Consider the following 21,673-nt stretch of genomic DNA (forward strand, 5'->3'; position numbering starts at 1 on the left):
AAGCTTAAGCCTAAGCCACATCCCAGGTGCCACACTGACTTGCCTGCCTTTCCCTGAACTCCTACTGTGTGCCTGTGCTTGTGTGTGTACACACATGCTTGCACCCATACAAGCAAGTCCTGAGCCTACTGCTCTCCGCCTTGCTTTTGAGACGGGTTTCAATGAACCTGGAACTTGCTGTTTGGTCTAGACTAGCCAGGACCTGCGGTCTCCACTTTCTCCCACCCAGTGCTGTACTATGCTTACCAACGTGGACCGCCACACCCAGCTTGTCCTTCGGTGCTGGGATCTGAACTCAGGTCTTCATGCTTGCACAGCAAGCACCTTACCCACTGAGGCCCTCCCTAGCCCCTTCCCCTGGATTTCCACCCCGGCACACTATACTACAGATGTGCGCCTGCTTTACCACACCCCAGCTTTGCCTTTTTTTGGGGGGAGGGGGACCGCTACGTAACCCTGTCTGTCCTGAAACTAGCTATGTAGACCAGGCTGGCCCCAAACCGCAGAGCTCCACTTGCCGTTGGGGGGAGGAGGACATGGGGAGAGGGACAGGACAGGACGACTGGACAACAACTGGGATTTAGAGGCATGGCCACCATGCTGGGCCCAGCTCTGTCAACTTTGTTTTGTTAGCATTTTTCCGTGTCCTCTTAGGATGTGGTTCTCAACACTCTTCCTCCAGGACCTCTCCAGCTACTGTGCAATTAAGAGTCACCGCTCGGTTTTGTCTGTCGCAGTTCCTAGTTTAAATGATTCAATGATTGCCTTTTATTATTTGATTCAAGTCTGACATCCCTACTTCATCATAATCTCAAGGAGGTCATGGATGGTATAGTGTGCCACTTGTGCCTGGGGCCACAGTAGGTACTCAGCAAATACTTGTTGGATGATTGTCAACAGCCAGACAGCTCAACACCTGCAAGAAGGCTGCAAGCTTCACGGAGGAATGGCCCTGGCCTGGGGCATCCCCCATGTCCAGTCTTAGATACCTGGCCTGAGGAAGGAGGGAAGGAGTGAGCGGCGGCTGTGGCCCCTCAATAATAAAGTCTGGGCCAGGCTGCTGTGTGAGGGGTCGGGGTGGGGGTACTGAGAACCAGGAACACCTGGGACGTTGGCTGGCCCTGAGGGTTTCCAGCCCCGCCTTAGAAGACTGCTTTCTGACTGGCCAGGATCGGTTTTCCTCCTACCAAAACCACCCCCACTCCCCAAGGAGTCTGAAAGGGCTACAGAGGTCAGAAGCGGGGGGGGGGGGGAAGCCCACTGCTTTCAGCCAGGAGGGCGTGGCTGAGGGAGGAGCCCACAGGTAGTAGCTTTCTGCCCAGGTGCCTGCAGAGGTCTCTGTGGTGACCAGGTTGTAAGGCGCAGCAGGTCCACACTGGTCACCGCCGAGACTAAAGGTGTGTCTTCCATTCCCTGTGGCCATTTCCTGCCAAGAAGCCCCACGTCCACGCTTGCTTCACCTCTCCATTCTAGATCTTGGGATTCCTCCTTCCGAGCCGACATCCAGATCCGGCCTTCAAAGCCAGCCTTCCATTCCTTCCTTTTCTACCTCGGGTCTCCCGCCCGCCCGCCCGGGAGCTCTCGACCTGGGCCATGGCCCTAATGGTGGGCCGGGGACCTGGGCAGCGAGAAGCTGTGGCCATTCTGCTTCTTATGGGATTGCTCCAGCCAAGAACGGGTAAGTGTGGGTGGACCGGGAGGGAGGGCTGGAGAGAGGGCACTGTCGCGAGCAGGCAGAGCCCTGTGTAGAGCATGACTCTCCATATTCCCACCATTTAGCCATCTTCTCCTGTCAGCCTCCTAAGCAAGGCGTCCTGGGGAAACTGGCTGTAACTAAGGGGTCTGGGAACTCAGGCCTCCCTGCTTACTCCTCCCTTTCTTTCCCTCCAGGAGCTGCCGGGGCTGAAGGTGAGGCTTTCTGGGGAACTGGGAGAGGGGAAGTGGGGGCACACCAGTTTGGAGTCCCCTGCTGGGTTTTAGGAACGCTTGTCACCCTGCTGAGTGCTCACCTAACCACACTAAGTGCCCCAACAGTTCTGTGAGTATGGAGCCATGGCTCTTGTTTTATGAGGAAACTGAGGTGAAGAGAAACAGGGAGTGTCCAACGGCAGAAATGGAAGTCTGACTCTCGTGTGGGTACCTGAGGTGGCTCCGAGGAAACTACACAGACCAGCTCCTAGGCAGACTGGTTTTCAGTCCCAGCTTAACTATTTAGTGGCCTGGTCTCCTTCTCTTTCTAAGCTCCAGTTTCTTTGCCTTGAAAAGCTGTCTGCTCTGTTTTTCTAGGGTTGCAGTGAGGATTCCCAGAGATTGGGAAGTGAAAGCCCCTTTGGGCCTAGACTCACCACATCAGGCTAAGTAGTAGCCATCTTCATGATTATGAGGGCATGGAGGGAGTCTGGTGGCTGTTTGCTCTGCTTGGGGAAGATGTGAAGAAAGGCAGTCGTAACTCCACTCTCCTGCTAGCTCAGTGGGAGCAGGTTCACATGACAGAGAATGCAATTGTTCCGTGTTCAGCCACATCCATGCCTGTGTGCTCTGTGTGGGTTAGGGTGTCCCCAGGTAACGCACAGGCTGGTGCAGTTGGGACAGTCATAGGCATGAGAACAGGTGTCAGCCTGGACAGTGGCAAGAGAGGGCCCTGGACGCTGAGAGCAATACCTGTGACTCAGCCAGCTCACTCAGAACAGACTGTGGAGGGGCCGCACTTAGGAAGGCTCTTTGACCTCGAAGAGGAAGGGTGGGGAAGGCTTAAGAGCACAGTGATCGGGATTAACAAAGGTCCAGAGGTGAGTAGTGTGTGGACCAACCTGTGACAGGAAGCGTCCTGCTGGATAGTCAGAGGATAGCGCCATGTGCATCTGAACACATCTTTTTTTTTTTTTGGTTTATGACACAGGGTTTCTCTATGGCTTTAGAGGCTGTCCTGGAGCTAGCTCTTGTAAGACCAGGCTGGTCTCGAACTCACAGAGATCCACCTGCCTCTGCCTCCCGAGTACTGGGATTAAAGGTGTGCTCCACCACCACCCGGCTTGAACACATCTTTTTTGTTTGTTTGTTTGTTTGTTTGTTTGTTTTTTGGTTTTTCGAGACAGGGTTTCTCTGTGGCTTTGGAGGCTGTCCTGGAACTCGCTTGGTAGTCCAGGCTGGTCTCGAACTCACAGAGATCCGCCTGCCTCTGCCTCCCGAGTGCTGGGATTAAAGGCGTGCGCCACCAACGCCCGGCGAACACATCTTTTTTAAATTCTTTAAAATTTAGTATTTTGCCTGTATTAATGTATGTGTGTCACATGAGTGTCCAGAGCCTTTGGAGATCAGAAAGTATCAGATCCTCTGGAACTAGAATTTAGGAGAGTTGGGAGCTGCCATGTGGGTGCTGGAAACCAAATCTAGCCTGTGCAAGAGTAGTAAATGCTCTCAACAGCTGAGCCATCTCTCCAGCCCCTGGAATGTGCTGTCTCTTAAGGTCAGTTGGAGCCATGGAAGAGCTCAAGACTGTGATTGGCCACATTTGTAGTTGATGAAGTGTCAGATATGTAAAGGACAGATTGGATAGAAAGCAAGAAGGCTTGAGAGGAAGGGGGTGCCAGGACACTTGAACAGGGTGGCACCGGGTAGTGAGCTTCTCGAGCCGCTGCACCATAGAGCGGGGATGGCAGTGAATGTGAACGCGCTTCCCAGAACCAAGTCTGCAGGGCGGCAGGGCTGAGGACTGCTGTGGGTACACGAAGTGCCAGCCCTCACCTTCCCTTCTCCCATGCACAGCCTCCTGTGGTGTAGTCATGCAGCCACGCATCACAGGTGGTAGCAGCGCAAAGCCTGGCCAGTGGCCTTGGCAGGTCAGTATCACCTACGACGGCATCCATGTGTGTGGCGGGTCTCTCGTGTCGGATCAATGGGTGGTGTCAGCTGCTCACTGCTTCCCCAGGTACCAACTCGGTGGAGGGGCAGAGGGAGGGTCAAGAGTGGGTTGGAAATAGTGTTTGGGTGACAGTCCTGAAATTCCAGTACTTGGGAGGTGGAAGCAGGATCAGAAGTTCAAGATCATCCACAGCTACTACCTAGTAAATTCAAGGCCAGCTTGACCCTGTTTACATTAGACCCTATTGAGAGACAGAGAGACAGAGAGAGAGAGAGAGAGAGAGAGAGAGAGAGAGAGAGAGAGAGAGAGAGAGAGAGAGAGAGAGAGAGAGAGAACAATCCTGCAAGATCATTGTAAGTCAGACTAGTTTCTGGGGTGGGATTAGAGTATCAATAGTCAGCCTGGCAGTGGTGGTGCATGCCTTTAATTCCAGCACCCGGGAGGCAGAGACAGTCAGATCTCTGTGAGGTTGAGGCCAGTCTGGTCTCCAGGGTGAATTCCAGGCAGACTCCAAAGCTACTGAGAAACCCTATCTTGAAAGAAAAAAAAGATCTCTGTTCAAGGCTCACTTAGTATACAGGCTAGCCAGGGATAAATAATGAGCTCCTATCTCATAAATAAGTAAATAAATAAAAGGGACCAGCCAAAGGTAAAAGTGAGGGGTTAGGGTCATGGGATCTGAGTCAGGACAGCATAAGGCGGCAGGTGTCAGTGTTTAGAAGAGGTCTCTCAGGTCCTACCCTTTGCTTCCCTGCCTGCAGAGAACACTATAGGGACCAATATGAAGTAAAGCTGGGAGCCCACCAGTTAGACTCCTACAGCAATGACACTGTGGTCCGCACAGTGGCTCGTATCATCTCCCACTCAAGCTACCGTGAAGAGGGCTCCCAGGGTGACATTGCTCTCGTCCACCTTAGCAGTCCTGTCAACTTTTCCCGCCACATCAAACCCATCTGCCTCCCTGCAGCCAATGCCTCCTTTCCCAACGGCCTCCACTGTACTGTCACAGGATGGGGTCATGTGGCCCCTTCAGGTGAGGTGGGGCACTAGGTGCTAAGAGACAGGGACGGGAAGCTGACTGAGGTTGGGGACCCTAAATGCATTTTGTTTCCACAGTGAGCCTCCAGACACCCAAGCCACTGCAGCAGCTTGAGGTACCACTGATCAGCCGTGAAACCTGTAGCTGCCTGTACAACATCAATGCCGTGCCTGAAGAACCCCATACTATCCAGCCGGACATGCTGTGTGCTGGCTATGTGGAGGGAGGCAAGGATGCTTGCCAGGTAAGCACAAGGGCCCAGGAGCACAGGAGACCAGTGCGCCCTGAGAGGTGCAGGGCTGAGTGGAGCTGCCTGGGTGATTGTTGTCAGAGGTCTGTCCTGACAGAACTTTCTTTTTCCTTAGGGTGACTCTGGGGGCCCGCTCTCTTGTCCCATAGAAGGCCTCTGGTATTTGGCAGGCATTGTGAGCTGGGGTGATGCCTGTGGAGCCCCTAACAGGCCTGGAGTATATACTCTGACTTCTACCTATGCCTCCTGGATCCACCACAATGTGGCAGAACTCCAGCCTCGAATGGTTCCCCAAACTCAGGAGTCCCAGCCAGATGGCCACCTCTGCAACCATCATCATGTTTTCAACTCAGCTGCAGCCCAGGGACTGTTAAGGCCCTTACCTTTCCTGCCACTGGGCCTGACCCTGGGCCTCTTCTGCCTTTGGTTTGAACATTAAGCTACTTAACCCTCAAAGTTGACCATGCTTCCAAGACCAAAAGCACACCCAAGGACATGTGCCTGTTCTGGAGGGCAGTGCACCAACCTGATCTTTGAGCCCTTCAGCTGCATTTGCTCTTTGGGATTATAATCTAGGGCCAAGAAGTTACAGCCTGTGGAATGGGCCAGAAATTTTAGCCATCTTTCTCTGTTATCTGCAGCTTATTGGTTAGGCTCCTACAGAGCTCCCAGAAGCCTCAGCTAGGAAAATGAGCCCTGACTTCAACCTGTGTCTAGTTCACAGGACAGCTGCCTAGCTGACTGCTTCGAAAGGCTGGCTTCAGGGCCTACCCATCCTGCCTGATGAGCCCATTACTTTGTCCTCTCTCTGTCTCCCTTTCAGACAGGGAAGACCTCAGCTTTACTCCACTGGCTGCCAAGCCTGCTTTGAGCCCAACTCCTGGACTCCGGAGGACTGAGCCCCCACCGGAGCTGGCTGGGGCTTGGATCAGGGAGAGGGATAAAAGGAGCAAGGAGCAAATGTTTTAAACACAACTGGCTATATGTGAGGTGAAATGGAGAATGTCACCCTTTGGCATCTCCTTTGTACCTCTAAAGTCCAGCACACCAGCAGAATTTACTTTATTAAAAAATGACACAAAACAGGTCTGTACACATATTTACAGGTTAGAGGCCAGGAGACGCTGGTCCAAAGAAGGGCACAAGCCACTCACTTCTTGGAAAGCTTGACTTGTTTGTGCTTGGGGGGTGCCCACTTGAGGCAGACAGAGTCCACTGTGGGAGAGAAGAGGCATGAGAGGCCTGTGGGTCAAGTCTGCTTACACCTGGCTGCTCTTTCTGGGCCCAGGCCAGGTTTCACCTTCTCAGGGTGAGAACAAAAGGGCAACCTCAGTCCTGAAGAGGGGGAGGGAATCCCAGGAATGAGTAACCTGCTCTAGGTTGCAGTCCTAGAAGCTGGTCCAACTGGTTTGGGATCTTTTAACAGGGAAAAAAAAAGGGAGGGGGAAGGACTTGGCTCTTATCCCACCCTGTCAAACACACGTGTTCTTGAGCACATGCACACACACACACACACACACCACACACACACACACACACACACACACACGCAGCAGCATGCAACACACCTGTGATAGGTGGTTTCTTATACTGGGCACTTTTGAGGTGTTCCTCTACCAGCTTAGGTGTGACACAGATCACGTGCTGGCCCTTCCAGTACTTGACCATGTTGAGGGACTGCAGGGTGCTAATGATGTCATTCTGGGTGATGCTGGTCATTTGACTGTAGAGAAGGAATAGAGCACATGAAGACAGCAAAAGGGACAAGAGACAAGATCCATGATCAACCTTAGGAGAGCCCATTCCTGGAGGATTCCAAGACGATCCTTTACACAAGCCCTGATGGACAGTGTATCCTGGACCTGGCTGGAAACCAGGGTTCTTACCTGAGATCTTTGATAGACAATGTGCCCCGGAAGTCCCGCAGGATCTCTAGCAAGACCCATGACCAGTAGCTTCGGTAGCTGAGTTTACCCAGGTCACTCAGTGGCTTCTCTGGAGAGCCTACAGTGCTCTCCAGCTTGGAGAGCTCATAACCTGGCAGCGACACAAAGAGAGCCTTAAAGATACAGCTTCTCCCCACCCCACCTCATTCTTCCCAACTAGACAGCAGCAGCTACTCACTGAAAGCAATGAGAAACTTCCCATAGCCACGCCGCTGGTAGGGGGGGCAATGTCAGGATGCAGGCCACATTGTTTCCATCGGGGGATTCCTTCTCCTGTGGAGTACAAGGTTTTCAGGTCCTTTGGGGGTCCTAGCCCCCATTCTGGTTTATAACACCCTCTTCCCAGGCTCCCCAATCTAGTACCTTAGAAAAGTAGCCGACAATGTGGGCCCCTTGCCTATCTACTTCCGTCAAAATGTAAAAGACAAAGGGCTCCACGTCAAAATACAAGGTCTTGTGGTCCAGGAAAAGCTTAGCCAGCAGACACAGGTTCTGACAATATATCTAGGGATAAGAGGTAGAAACATGCTAAGCAAACAGTACAATGCCTCCACTGTCTGGGACCAGCAGCCACTCTGAAATGCTCTAAGTGCCAGCTGCACAGAGGAGCCAGTCAGGGAAGGGGACAAAGCACCTCCCCACCCCCCACCCCCCAGGGAACAGAACCCAAAGCAGAAAGGAGTCTTCCAGTCAGTGAGGCAGACAGGAAGGAGGCCCAAAGAGAAGTTTATTTGCACCACAGTAACAGGAAAGCTAGACTGATCATAGCTCCCCTTATTATTTATTTAGTTTTTGAGACAGGGTCTCATGTCCTGGCTGGCTTGGCCTCAAACACAAAGAGATCTGCCTGCTTCTGCCTCCTGAGTTCTGGGACTACAGGTGTGTGCCAGCATGTCTAACTATCAGACACTTTTTTTTGTTGTTGTTGTTTTTTCCAGACAGGGTTTCTCTGTGGCTTTGGAGGCTGTCCTGGAACTAGCTCTGTAGACCAGGCTGGTCTCGAACTCACAGAGATCCGCCTGTCTCTGCCTCCCAAGTGCTGGGATTAAAGGCGTGCGCCACCAATGCCCGGCCTATCTGACACTTTAAAATATTAAATTTTGTTAGTGCGTTGTGGCACACACGTGCAGGTCAGAGAGCAACTTCTAGCTGCTATTCTCTCTTTCCAGTATGGGTTCCAGGATAAACTCCGGGTGTCGGGCTTACATAGCCAGCACCATAACTGTTTAGCCATCTGACCACTTTTGAAGGCTAAATAAAGGGTAGGGTCTTATATGCATAATTGGCTTCAATCTTCATAGACATTAACTTGTGTTTCAGAACAAGAAACTGAGGCCCAGAGAGAAGAGTGCATTAAGTTCCACAGCTGGTGAATGCCAGGGCAGAAACTCAGCTGGGTCCAGGCTCTGTCTCACTCACCGACTGGAGAGGTCTCCCCAATCGGTCACAGTTGCTAGGTTTCAGTCTAATTGATGCAGACAGAGGTCCACTGAGGTCAGTATTAAGAGACAATAGCACCTTACAGTTGGCTTCTTAATACAGATTTAAAGCGTTTCCAATTTTTGGGTTTATTTTTATTTTTGGTGTTTTTTTGTTGTTGTTGTTGTTGGTTTTGTTTTGTTTTCCGAGATAGGGTTTCTGTGTATTGTTTTGGAGGCTGTCCTGGAACTACTCAATCTATATAGACCAGGCTGGCCTTGAACTCAGAGATTCACCTGCCTCTGCCTCCCGAGTGCTGGGATTAAAGGTGTGCACCACCACTGCCTAGCCCTTTTTATTTTTGAGACAGGGTTTAGACAGCTTACAGCCTAGGTTGGTCTCAAATTTGTGGCAATCGTCCTTCCTCAGCATCCTGGGTGCTAAGATTATAGGTGTGAGCCACCACACACTGGATGTCTGGGTTTTTTATACCTCTTCTGCTCTCTTACCCAATCTAACACTGTGTGAGCCCAGCACTGCTAGTCTGAAGTGACTCAGGAGCCTGAGTGGGGACATGTGGTGTTGATTTAAGGCTTCAAAGCTGGCAGAAGGTGGAGCTGGGAAACACCATCCCCACCCCTACCCTGTTTCCAATGGAGGCCTTCTGTCATTCTACCAGTTCAAGCTGAAGGAAGTCAGAGTAGCTGGTAGGGAGGGACCAGGCTCGGTATTCCCCTAGCTCAAGGCCACCTGAGCCCCAGCATGTCTTCAATAACAAGACCATGTTTACTAACAGCCTACTAGATGCCAGTCATGTGCTACATACCTGACATTTGTGGTCTCATTTGTTCCACCAAACAGATGAGGTAAATAATTATGACTCTTATCTTATGGATGCGGAAACAGGGACAAAACAAAGTTAAGTAACTTGTGAGGCCAACCAGGAAGTGACATGGTAATCTAAGAAGCCTACCCTCTTGTACTACATGGCCCTTCAGGGGAGACTTGAACACTTGCTAAAGCCCTCCCAGACCCAGCAGGAAGAAGCAAAGGAGGCCACCAAAGCCCACCCCTGCTCCAAGTGAAGCCATTCCTCTGAGAAGCAGGAACTCAGGCTGCAGTTCACAGTTTGTAAGAGTAGGAAATCTCTTACAAAGCCTTTCCCCTTCCAGGCAAACATCTCGGGTCACCTAGAAGCAGGAAACTGAGAGCAGCCTCAGGCAAGACAGTCTCTACTTGAGGCTCCAGAACTACCTTGCCAGTGGTGGAGCCCCCAGAAACAGGGGAGACCTAGCCTGAGGTGGTTTACCATATGGCTGTGTTAACTATGCACCAACACAGCCAAGTACCAAGCAACACGAGACCTCACTTGGCCAAGAGTAGCTATAGATACCCACTGAAGGCTGGCGCCTGCCTGGTGGAAGTGAAAAGAACTGCCCAGGAGACGCCAGTCTCCCTCGAGTCCTGGGCTACCAGCTCACCTTATGGTCTTTGCCATCCACTTCATACACAGAGATGTTGCTCTTGCGATAGATCTCCTTCCCAGGGGGCTGCCGCCACTGACACTGGCCCTGGGGAACCGGGTGAGGGAACAGGCTTCAGACCTCTATTGTCTGCTAAGTGACTCCCACTCAGCACTGTGGCCGAGTCTCTGCCTCTTGGTTTTGCCATATGCAGGCTCTATGTTCAAGCTTTATATCCAGTAGCCTTTGTTTCCTCATAGAATAGGGTCTATTTCTTAACCGAGGCACAAAGAGGCAAATGACTTGCAAGTGTCACAATCAACTGATTTGGAGTCTGGCCATGACACCTCTTTTCCTAACGCTCATGTCCAGCTTTGGGAGGCTCCCAGCTGTGCTGGTGAAAAGCGCCCCCTTCCTGCCAACAGCGGTGCAGCACTCCTTCCTACTGGCTGACGTCACTGCTCAGGAGCTGTGCTTGTTACCTCATTTGCCCTGAGGAGCCCAACACCAGGCTTCAGTAAGGGGCAAGGAACTTGAATAGTTTGGTCCCCATTCTGTAGAAGAGGAAACTGAGGTCTGAAGAGTGGCAATGAGCTGGTCAGTTACCCTGCCAGCAGTGGGAAAGCTCTCTATTTTCTTTTTTCCCTCCTTTCTTTAAATAAACTTTAAATTTTTTTTTATTTTCTAGCTGGGCATGGTGGTGTACACCTTTAGTCCCAGAACCCCAGAGGTGGAGGCAGAGGCACACACGCGTGTGCGCGCGCACACACACACACACACACACACACACACACACACACACACACACACACACACACTGTGTAGGTATGTATGTTTGTGGGCGTGTATACTGAAGTGCAAGTTCCAGCAGAGACAAGAAGACGACTTCAGATCTCCTGGAGCTGGAGTTACAGGTACCTGATATGGGTGCTATGAGCTGAACTTGGGTCCTGTGCAAGAGAGTCCAATGTTCTTAACCCCTAAGCCATCTCTCCAAAGTCCTGCTTTCCTTTATGTAGTCCAAGTCAGCCTAGAACTCACTATGTAGCTGAGAGCGACCCAGAACTTCTGTTCTTCCTATGTCCATCCCTAGGCACTAGGATTTAGGAACTATCACACCAGAAGAACCCAGGGCTCTAGCCCCTTGGGCAGTGTTTCCCTAACTTCCCTGGACTCATCTGCTGCAGGCGGAGTCTCACCAGGTGGAAGCGGTAGCTCTTCTCATACTTCATGTACTTGAGGCAGTACTCGCAGAGCCAAAGCTTGGGCTGCTTCCCATAGTCTTCTGGGAAAGGTGAGAAATACCAGGCATCAATTTCATAGTTCCCAATGTGGATCTTGTCTACATACTTCACTTTGGTGATCTGCAGACAGGGAGAGTAGGGGGCAGGGCACAGCTCAGAGCTCAGCAGGAAAGAGTACCCCAGCTGGTCACCAGACACTGCTCATACTTACCGCCTCATGTTCCTTTTCCAAGGCTGCTGTGGTGGGGTCCATCTCTGCGTAGGTCTGGGCAAGAAGTGCACAGAGATGAATAGACATGGTTAGACTGTCCCCCCATCTTAGAACTCTGTGTTTACCTACTGTCACCTACAATAATAAGATCTTAGTAATAATAAATAATCGCGGTAACAACAGTAATCATGCCGATAGCTCATTTGTTTTACTTGGTTGGGAGGCTGGCTCTTCTGAGCACCTCTCCCTACTCATACTTCCAGATGCCTCAGGCTGGACCTTGAAGTCTATAAACAGGGCCTGGGGTCAGGCCTGGTTCAGGGTTAGGTTAAGAGCTTCAGCCTGACAGTGGTCATGCTTGACTTTAATCCCAGCATCTGGGAACCTAAGGCAGGAGGAGCTACGTCAACAAGTATGAAGCCAGCCTAAACCATGTGGGACCCTGTGTCAAAACAACAACAAAAACAAAAAGAAAACAACAAAAATCAGATTGAGGCAGTGTGGTGGCACACTTTTTAAAATCCCAGCACTTGATAGGCAGAGACAGGCAGATCTCTGAGTTTGAGGCCAACCTGGTCTGCAGAGTGAGTTCCAGGACAACCAGGGATACATAGGGAAATGTGGTCTCACAAAGAAAGAAAGAACATCCGTGTACACTAGGTCATCCAAGTCCAGTGAAAGACCCACTGCTGGCCGGGTCTCCCTCCTCAACCACCTCTGAGGATGCTCTGTGAGGTTCCCCTGCCTTCTCATGCCAGGCAGCAGGTTTCCAGAAAGGACTTCTAGGTCTGTCTTCCTCCTGGGCCCACTCTTAAACACCACGGCCTGTCACTGGCTGACTTCTCTTAGGACTTTTCCCTCACCCTGGTGGCTGACCTAACCAGTGGCCAACTGAGTCGATGCCAATTCCTATCTCATGGGATCTCTGGAATCAGTTCCGGGGGAACTTTTCTCTGACCCACTCCAAATAATCACTGCTACTTTAGGTCTGAACAACTGACTAGGGTTCCTTAGACTCGCTGCTACATCTCAGGCCCCTCAAACCCATAGCTATCCAAACCTTTCTTCCAGCCTTCGACCTTTTACACACACAATTACTTCCACTTCGAGAATGCCCTTCCTCTCTTCATACTCTATATGCTCACCTCACAGAGCACAAGTCAGGTGACTCTATGACAGTTCTGTGAACTATCATGTATAATTGTTTTTGCTCTTTCCTGTCATTCAAGGCCCAACATCTTTCCCAAGCATCTACCAGGAAATCTGACTAGATTCACATCTTTGTGTTGGGTTGTTGTTAATTATGTTGCTTTTGAGATAGGGTCTCAATACGCATAGCACACTGGTCTGGAATTTGCCTGGTATCCTAGACTGACCTTGAACTCCAAGCTTACAGGAAATTCTTATCTCAGTTGACCAGCCCTTCCTACTTCAGGTCCCCAGTGCTGGGACTACAGATGTGCACCACCATACCTGGCCTTCACAGAGAATTTTTACCACAATTTTACAGAGTAGTAAACAGACAGAACAGGATGAAGTCTATTGCCTGTGTGTACCTGCAACTGCCAAACACTCTAGAGATATTATTTCATTTAGTTTTTATAATGAGTCTTTGAAACAAGAGCACTTGTTATTCCCACTATACAAAAGAGGAAACAAAGGCACAAAGAAGCAAAGTCACTTGCCCAAGGTCACAGAACTGCCCAATCCAACAAAGACAAAGACAGGAAAAGCAAAAATAACAAGATTTTTCTTGTCAAATGCCTTTTTAACTGCATTTGTCAATTTTCACAAAGCATAATTCTTTTCTGTAGATACATGAAAGAATTACAGAACCACTATTTTTCTTAAATGTTGTGATTTATTTAGAATTAAACACTAATTAGAACAGGGCATGATGGTACACACCTGTATCCCAGCACTTCAGAGATGGAGGCAGGGAAGTCAGTTCAAGGTCATCCTTGGTTATATAGCAAGTTTGAGGCCATGTCTCAAAAAAAAAAAAAAAAACACAAAAAAACAACCCAACCAACCAACAAGGAAAAGTCCCTAGTACTTAGGTAGATTCTGAAACACCTTGCTGACAACCCACCACTGTCTACCTGCTGAGAGTCACTCTACTCAAGTCAGAGACCAGCCTTTTAAGCCTGTGCTGTCCAAGAACAGCCATTAATCACAAGTGCTATTTAAACTCATGACAGAGAAAACCTGTCTCAAAAGACATCCTCCCCCCACCAAAAAAGTTATACTCAAACTGGACATATACAAACAAATATTGGAGAGAGCCACAGGTGACTAGAGGAGCTACAGAATTTGCTGGTAACAGTTCAACTAGAGAGTGCTGCCCTAGACTGGAGTCTTTCTAGCTTAGAGCATTGAAAACATTCCCTACTAAAGCACAGCTGGCACCGTTCCCAGTTGAAATGTCTGTGCATATATACATACATGGGTTACAAGTCAAACAAAACTATCTCAAAACAATACCCCTAAGAAAGTGGAAAACATCCATACTGTCTACACTATCCTATTTCTTTCTTCCATTAATAATGTTTAAAGGGGATGGAGAGATGGCTTAGAGGTTAGGAATATTTGCTGCTCTTGCAGAAGACCTGGGTTTGGTTTCCAGGACCCACATGGTGGCTCACAGCCACTTGTAACTGCAATTCCAGGGACTCCAATACCCTCTTCTGATCTGTGGGCACCAGACACATATGTGGTACACATGCAGGCAACATTCTTATACATACATAAATCTAAAAAGCTTTTACAAAATGTAAATGTTATACATACCAAACAAAAACAAGTTCATCGCCTGCTAACCACTGTGTCTGCAGTGAGGAAAGCATGGCTGCACTGCATTCCCCAGAGCTTGGAAGGGCAGCTACGACACTGAGGCTCATGGCTGCTGCAGTCTTAGTGTGGAAATCAACGCAGGACTGTAGGTCTGCTCCCTTTTCTGAACTATTCAGAAAAATGTAACTTTCCCTTTTTTGTCTTTCTTCTATCTTTTCTCAAAAAACAAAATGGGACACTGAGATGGCTCAGTGGGTGCTGTGATGTGCAGTGTAAGCCTAGAGACCTAAGCTGGAACCTGCTTAAAGGTAGGACAGGACTGACTTCACAAAGTTGCTCTCTAGCCTCCACATTCTCAAACCATGGCACATGAACCCCACCAATAAATACGTTTTTTGAAATATATATGCACATATGTATATTTAAATACATACATATATACTATACACACACACACACACACATACTTTTTTCTGGTTTTGGATACATTTGTAAAATGTATCAAAACCATGATTAGGGTCTGGCCTCTAAGATGATATACTTCCTAATAAGAGTTCTTTTTTTTTAGACTTATTCTTTTATGTGCACTGGGGTTCTATCTGCATGTATGTCTGTGTGAGGATGCCAGATCCCCTGGAACTGGAGTTACAGACAGGTGTGAGCTGCCATGTGGGTGCTGGGAGTTGAACCCAGGTTCTCTGGAAGAGCAGCCAGCTGAGCCATCTCTCCTGTCCCCTAATGAGATTTCTTTTCTTTTTCTTTTTTTTTTTTTTTTTGGTTTTTATGAGAGAGGGTTTCTCTGTATTGTTCTGGAGGCTGTCGGTCCAGCCCGGCCTCGAACTCACAGAGATCCGCCTGCCTCTGCCTCCCGAGTGCTGGGATTAAAGGCGTGCGCCACCACCGCCCGGCCCCTAATGAGATTTCTAAACCTGTGCTCCCTCTGTAAACTGAGACTGATGTTCAGTAAAAGGCCACTCTGCAACATCAGAGCAAGGAGGGAATAAGTATATTTAACCTAATACTCAGGCTCACAAACCATTAATGTGTGGCATAACTCCTGCCCACCTTTTAACCAGCTGTTTAACTTTAGTTTAACATACTAACTTCTCAGCTGGGCGTTGGTGGCACATGCCTTTAATCCCAGCATTCAGGAGGCAGAGGTAGGGGGATCTCTGTGAGTTCGAGGCCAGCCTGGTCTCCAGAGCAAGTTCCAAGACAGCCTCCAAAACAATACAGAGAAACCCTGTCTTGAAAAACCAAAAAAAAAAAAACAAAACAAAAAAACAAAAACCAAAACCAAAAACCAAAAAAAAAAAAAAAATACTAACTTTTCTCAGCCTACTTCCTCATGTACAAAAAGAACAGATTTCCTCAGTGGTGATGGACCATTAGAGAGATCTGATGAGTTTTTACAACACTCAGCATTGTTGCTGGATAACCAAGTAGCCGATGTAATTTTGTTTTCTTTTCCTTCCTTTGGAACTTCAAGTTCCAGAGTTCCAGCCCTAACTGTACCATTTCCTTGCTTCGAGACAGCACGTCTCTCTCTCTCTCTCTCTCTCTCTCTCTCTCTCTCTCTCTATCTCTCTCTCTCTCTCTCTCTAAGCTGAGGTTTTTACACATGAAGAATGAGAGATAAAATGCCTAGCACACTACAAGATTTCAAGTGAGAGGACTATGGTTTTGTGACTGGGCTGAGAAGGGAAGGGGCCAGGACCTTCTGTACGTGGTTGATCTCATCATGCTTTCGTTTCTGGTTTCGAGTGATCTTGCGCTCAGGCTGCTCTGCCAGCTCACTCAGGTATTTCTCAGAGTTCTTTTGCACGGCATCCTTCACTGTCTTGGTCAGTGCTAGTCGGTTCTTGTCCACCCATTCGTCCAGTCGCCTGTTGACTGTTAAGATGGACCATGAGGGACTGACCTGCTACCTCTTCCTTCCACCCAGGCCCAATGGCCCCAAACACTCACAGCCTACATAATGTACATAGAATTCTTCTCGGCCCTCCTGGTCATTCACTCTAGACTGGATCACTTCTGCTGAATCTGTAAAGAAAAAGAAGGGGTCAGATGCACTGAGGGATGATTTCCAGATCCATGTGTCACATCCGATATGGTACTTATTTACCTTGTAAGGTGAGCTAGGTTAGGACTTTAGGTTGGGGGAGAGGATGAGGATGAGGCTGACAAAGAGCCAGTGATTTGAAAACTGAGAAAACCTGGTATTTAAGTGTGTTTAAGTCTAGCTCCAAAGTCAGTGCTCATTTTAGTCATTCATTTATTTGGGAGACATGGAAGCTGGCTAGGGATTAAGGCAGTTTAAGATTCTATATAATTCTTCCTTCAATTTCCTAAATGAATGTAACTAACTGACCACATTATTTTGATTTTCTGAACCTTAGTTCTTTCATCTGAAAAGTAAGAATAGTGCCTACCTAAAAGGGTAAAATGGCTTAGAATTCTTTTTTTTTTTTTTTTTTTTTTTTTTTGGTTTTTACGAGACATGGTTTCTCTGTATTGTTTTGGAGGCTGTCTTGGAACTTGCTCTGGAGACCAGCCCGGCCTCGAACTCAGAGATTCACCTGCCTCTGCCTCCCGAGTGCTGGGATTAAAGGTGTGCGCCACCACCGCCCGTCGGCTTAGAATTCTTTAGTATGACAGATTCCTAGCAAATGTGTCTAGACACTAGGCCTTCTGCTGGTATTGCTGGACACAGAAAGCAGACACACAATGAATCACAAGAGATCTTGCTCTCTAGCAGTTTCCCATTTAACACAGCAGATAATTTTAACATGTTACATATAGTATGGCTGAGGTCTGAAAAAATATTATATAATATACAAGCAATTAACTTTGCCTGAAAGGGTCAAGAATGGGATCACCATGGGAGATAAAGTTAGGAGCTAGCTAGGCAAACATGAGAAAAGTTAATGCATTCCAAGAAAGCACATCTGCCATAAACGCAGTCTTTGGAGGGCAGAGCAGGCCTGACCTGGCAATGGTCTTTACTGGGAGTGTCTAGAAACTAGAGGTCGCAGACACGAATGCTACTTTTCAGGAGCTTTGTTTTTGAAACAGGGTTTCTCTGAGTAGTCCTGGCTCTCCTGGAACTTGCTATGCAAGCTAGGTGGGTCTCGAACTCACAGATATGCCTTCCCAGTGCTGGGATGTTTATTCTAGTTTTAAAATTACATTTATTTATTAGGGGGAGTGGTTAAAGGTGAAGTCAGAGGACAATCAGTGAGATCATTGTCTCTTTCCGACACATGGGTCCTGAGAATAGAGCTCTGATTCTCACCATTGGTGGCAAATACCTTTATCTGCTGAGCTATCTTAGCTTGGGGTTTATTTTGAAGAGGGAAGGAAAAGGAACATAAGTAAAAGGGAAACGTGTTTTTATGAATCGGGCGTCCTCTTTTCTGGCGATGTAGGGGGTGAGAGAAATGTACAGACAGACAACAACCAAAAAACACCAGTGAAGGAACAGCAGTAAAAATGAAGCTTGAAATCGGGCAGGAATGAGTGTTCATACGCTTACAATGTGACCACCTTACTGGTGGCTTTACAAGAGAAAACAAGCATCATCCCCGACTACAGTCTCCCTCTAGAGAGCTGGCAGCTCAGCTCCCGAAATCTCTGCGTTCTTACCTTTCCTGGGCCACCACCCTCACCCCAAGACTCCCAGCCCCCAAACTCCACCCTACGGAGCGCCCATCCCTACGCCCTGCCCATCTAAGCCCCGCCCCTAGGCCCTGGACCCCGCCCTCACGCCAGGTGCTGTCGGGCCGCCGGCACAGGTAGGTTTCTCCAATTTCCACGGTGACTTCTGGTTCGCCACGCGCCGGGGTCGGCGGAGAGACGCGGCCCGGAGACCGGGCAGGCCCCTCGACTGCTGCATTTTCCCCGGGCCCGGGCTCGCCCTCCCCGACAATTCCCGAAGTCGTTGCAGCAACTGCGGCTGTTGCTCCCTGTGCCGCCATTGCGGTCCCGGAAGTGATGTCGGTGACCTTAAAGACGGCCGCTTTTAATTCCGGGTGAGCGGGCGAGGGGGCGGAGTCTCAGCGTCTAGAGGTGGGAGACTGATGTGGCTTTTGTTTCATGGTGGGTAACCCGTAGAGCTATTGGTAGTTAGTTACTCTAGAAACCCATCCAATCTGAGTTTCTCTCTCTTTTTTGATATAGCCCTGACTGACTTGGAACTCGCAGTGTAGACCAGGCCGGCCTTGAACTCACAAGAGATCCACCTGTCTCGTCGGGGGCTAAGATTTAAAGACGAGCGCCACCACGCTCGGCGTTTCTGTTTAGTTTTTGAGACAGCGTTTCTCTGTGTAGCCCTGGCAGTCCAGGAACTCACTCTGTAGAACAAGCTGGCCTGGAACTCATTGAGATCCACCTGCCTCTGCTGGGATTAAAGGTGTGCACCACCACCGCCTGGCTTTGTTGTTTTGATACACAGTCCCATGTGTGTCATACTTGCTGACCTAGCTCCTCTCACCTTAGGTTCCCAAGAGCTGGGATTAAAGGCTAGCACCACCTCCCTCCCCCCCCCCTTTTTTTTTTTTTTTGAAAAAGGCTCTTTCACCGTCTGGCCTCAAACTCATTGAATTAGTGGCAATTATCTGGGGGTTACAGTTGTGTTCCATTATATGAGCTTCGGGAGTCTGAAACCCAGGGCTTCATGCATGCTACCCACCCCATCTTGCCGTTCTTGTTCAGGGTGGGAGTTAAAACAGTTGAGACAGGCTGGGCGTTGGTGGCGCACGCTTTTAATCCCAGCACTCGGGAGGCAGAGGCAGGCGGATCACTGTGAGTTCGAGACCAGCCTGGTCTACCGAGCGAGTTCCAGGACAGCCTCCAAAACAATACAGAGAAACCCTGTCTCGAAAAACAAAACAAAACAAACAAACAAACAAACAAAAAAAACAAAAAACAGTTGAGACAGGGAAAGAACAGGTGTGTCAAATAAGTACCTTCACAATAAAGTTTTGTTTTGGTTTGGTTTTTTGGGGGACAGGGTTTCTCTGTGAAAAAGCCCTAACTGTCCTGGAACTAGCTCTGTAGACCAGGCTAGCCTCCAACTCAGAGCTCTGTCTGCCTCTGCCCGCTGGGATTAAAGGTGTGAGCCACTACCTGGCTCACTTGTGTCCGGACAGGGCTCAAACCTGTAATGTTGCCAGAGGTAATCTTGAGCTCTCATCACCTCCCAAATGTCGAGGTTAGGATGTGTGCTACCCAGCAGTTCATGCACTACTAGGGATTTACCTAAGGCTTCATCAATGCTAGGCAGACACTACCAGTGAACTACATCTCCAACCAGAATGGCACCTCTTAAAGGTCTGTGGGGGAGGCTGAGCAGAGATGCAATAAAGAGCTTTTTGGGTGTGGCTGAAGAATCAGTGTACCAAATTCACTGAGATTCCATAAAGATTAAACAATATGTACATATGGTCAAGTCATAAAATTATATAAACCGTATAACAAAATTCAAGCTAAACTTCTTATTTGGTAGATAAAGTGGAGCGACACACATCTAATTTGCTTTGTCGCTTCACCCCCCCCCCAATGATCAGGTAAGGTATGTTTTCCTTCATTACTGTGTTGGGGTACCTAACAATTATAATAGCCTGCCCAATGCATAATATTTTAGGGACGGTGCCATTGGCAAACTAGTAGATGAAAAGAATAACGGTTTGTTATATAAGAACTTACTTTCTGAGCTTTGCAGACCTGAGAAATATGTAGTGATTAGGAATGGGTGTGCATCTGTGAGTTATGTTGTATTTAACTCTGAAGCAGTGTTGCTTTGCCCACCTAAAACACTTGGTTGGTCTAAGAAAGAGCTGAACGGCCAATAGCTAAGCAGGAGGAAGGATAGGCAGGGCTGGCAAGGAGAAATCTAGGGAAGAGAGGATCAAAAAAGGAGAGAACCCAGGGGCCAGCCACCAATAAGGAAAGAACTATATAGAGAGTAAAGAAAGGTAGAACGCTCAGAGGCAAAAGTAGAAATGGGATAATTTAATTAGAATAGCTGGCTAGAAACAAGCCAAGGCCAGGAATTCATAAGTCTCCCTGCATTTATTTGGGAGCTGGGTGGCAGGCCCCCAAAGAGTAAAAAAACCAAACTACCCAACCCTTTTCAGGATTGTAATTGCATTTGCTCAGGCTTCTGTTACCTCACTTCATCTTCGCCTGACATCTTCATTTACAGATGATGGCTTTCCTGAGTAAGGATTAGCCTAGGCATAGTAAATCCATTGATCAGATGTGAGCACACATACCTCTGTGCTGGCTTCATGCCAACCATGATTCTAACATGCAAATCCAACTATCCTTCTAGAACTGTGTGGGGACTGCACCCAGACCACCCTGTTATTATTGTGTGTGAGTATGGGCACACATGCATGTAGGTCACAGGATTTTTCAGGATTCAGTTTGTCTTCTGTCTTGAGTTCCAAGGGCATGACTCAGTGGCCAGTGCTTTTACCCACTGAGCCATCTCACCAGGTCCTTTTAGTATGTATCACAGCTACGCACCTTCAAAGACCCGAACATGAGACTCTTCTTTGACAACTGCCTAAGGGATTTGGTGAGGCAGGGTTTTGCAAGCAGTCCAGACTGGCCTCGAACTCATGTTCCTCCTGTGTTTAAGTACCCCCAAGGGCCAGGATCTCAGGTGGATATCACATTTGATTTGTTTTGTTTTGTGTAACAGACCTGGCTGTCCTGGAACTCACTTTGTAGACCAGGCTGGCCTCAAACTACAGAGATCTGACTGCTGGGATTGAGTGCTGGGGTTAAAGGCATGGGTCACCACCTCAGGCTAAGAGTTTTCAGTCTAGGAATTTAAATACTTTCCTACCTCCACATCCCAAAACAGGGATTGTCAAAGTGAGGGAAATCAATTACCATGGAGCTTAACTTTCTCATGTCTACTTCTGAGGAAGAGTGTACTAGCTCTAGAGTTTTTATTAAGATCACTTGCTTGACCTCTCCTGTTTCCTTTTGTGCTTTCCCTACTCACTGATGGAAGTACACCCTCCACCCCCCACATACAATGGGACCAAGGACATTACAGTACCAACCCTGGAACCACTTTAGCAAATTATCTGTACATAAATCTTCCTCAAGATCAGTTCCTAAAGAATCCAACCTGGGGGCTGGAGAGATGGCTCAGAGGTTAAGAGCACTGGCTGCTCTTCCAGAAGTCTTGAGTAGAATTCCCAGCAACCACGTGGTGGCTCAAAGCCACCTATAATGAGATTGATGCCCTCTTCTGGTCTGCAGGCAAACATGCAGACAGAACACTGTATATATAATGAAATAAATAAATCTTTTAAAAATTAAAAAAAAAATCCAACCTGAACCATCATTTCCTATCTTAAAACCCATCCATGGACTCCAACTGTGTCAGGATAAGGCCCATGCTCCAAGCACTGCACACTGGCTGCT

General features: G+C 48.5%; 2 protein-coding genes across 3 annotated transcripts; one reads left to right on the forward strand and one right to left on the reverse strand.

Moving 5' to 3' along the window:
* Positions 1–1,322: 1,322 nt before the first annotated feature.
* Prss8 (serine protease 8) lies at positions 1,323–6,234 on the forward strand. Of its 2 annotated transcripts, XM_040753601.1 has the most exons (7): positions 1,331–1,397; positions 1,474–1,678; positions 1,891–1,908; positions 3,766–3,928; positions 4,624–4,895; positions 4,979–5,145; positions 5,267–6,234. In XM_040753601.1, exons 2-7 carry the CDS (start codon positions 1,594–1,596, stop codon positions 5,588–5,590), a joined length of 1,029 nt encoding a protein of 342 aa, XP_040609535.1. In that variant the 5' UTR covers positions 1,331–1,397; positions 1,474–1,593; the 3' UTR covers positions 5,591–6,234. The 2 variants fall into 2 exon arrangements, with proteins under 2 accessions (XP_040609531.1, XP_040609535.1); XM_040753597.1 differs by having other exon boundaries at positions 1,323–1,678.
* Positions 6,197–18,229, reverse strand: Kat8 (lysine acetyltransferase 8). Its single transcript, XM_005064335.4, is given in 12 exon segments — positions 6,197–6,366; positions 6,720–6,874; positions 7,038–7,188; positions 7,276–7,321; positions 7,323–7,370; positions 7,461–7,601; positions 9,998–10,087; positions 11,179–11,343; positions 11,435–11,488; positions 15,945–16,120; positions 16,196–16,270; positions 17,994–18,229. Coding segments are annotated over 12 exon segments (1,377 nt in total). The 5' UTR covers positions 18,205–18,229; the 3' UTR covers positions 6,197–6,301.
* Positions 18,230–21,673: the final 3,444 nt, after the last annotated feature.

Source organism: Mesocricetus auratus, unplaced genomic scaffold, assembly GCF_017639785.1.
Source record: "Mesocricetus auratus isolate SY011 unplaced genomic scaffold, BCM_Maur_2.0 Super-Scaffold_4256, whole genome shotgun sequence".
Classification (NCBI taxonomy): domain Eukaryota; kingdom Metazoa; phylum Chordata; class Mammalia; order Rodentia; family Cricetidae; genus Mesocricetus; species Mesocricetus auratus.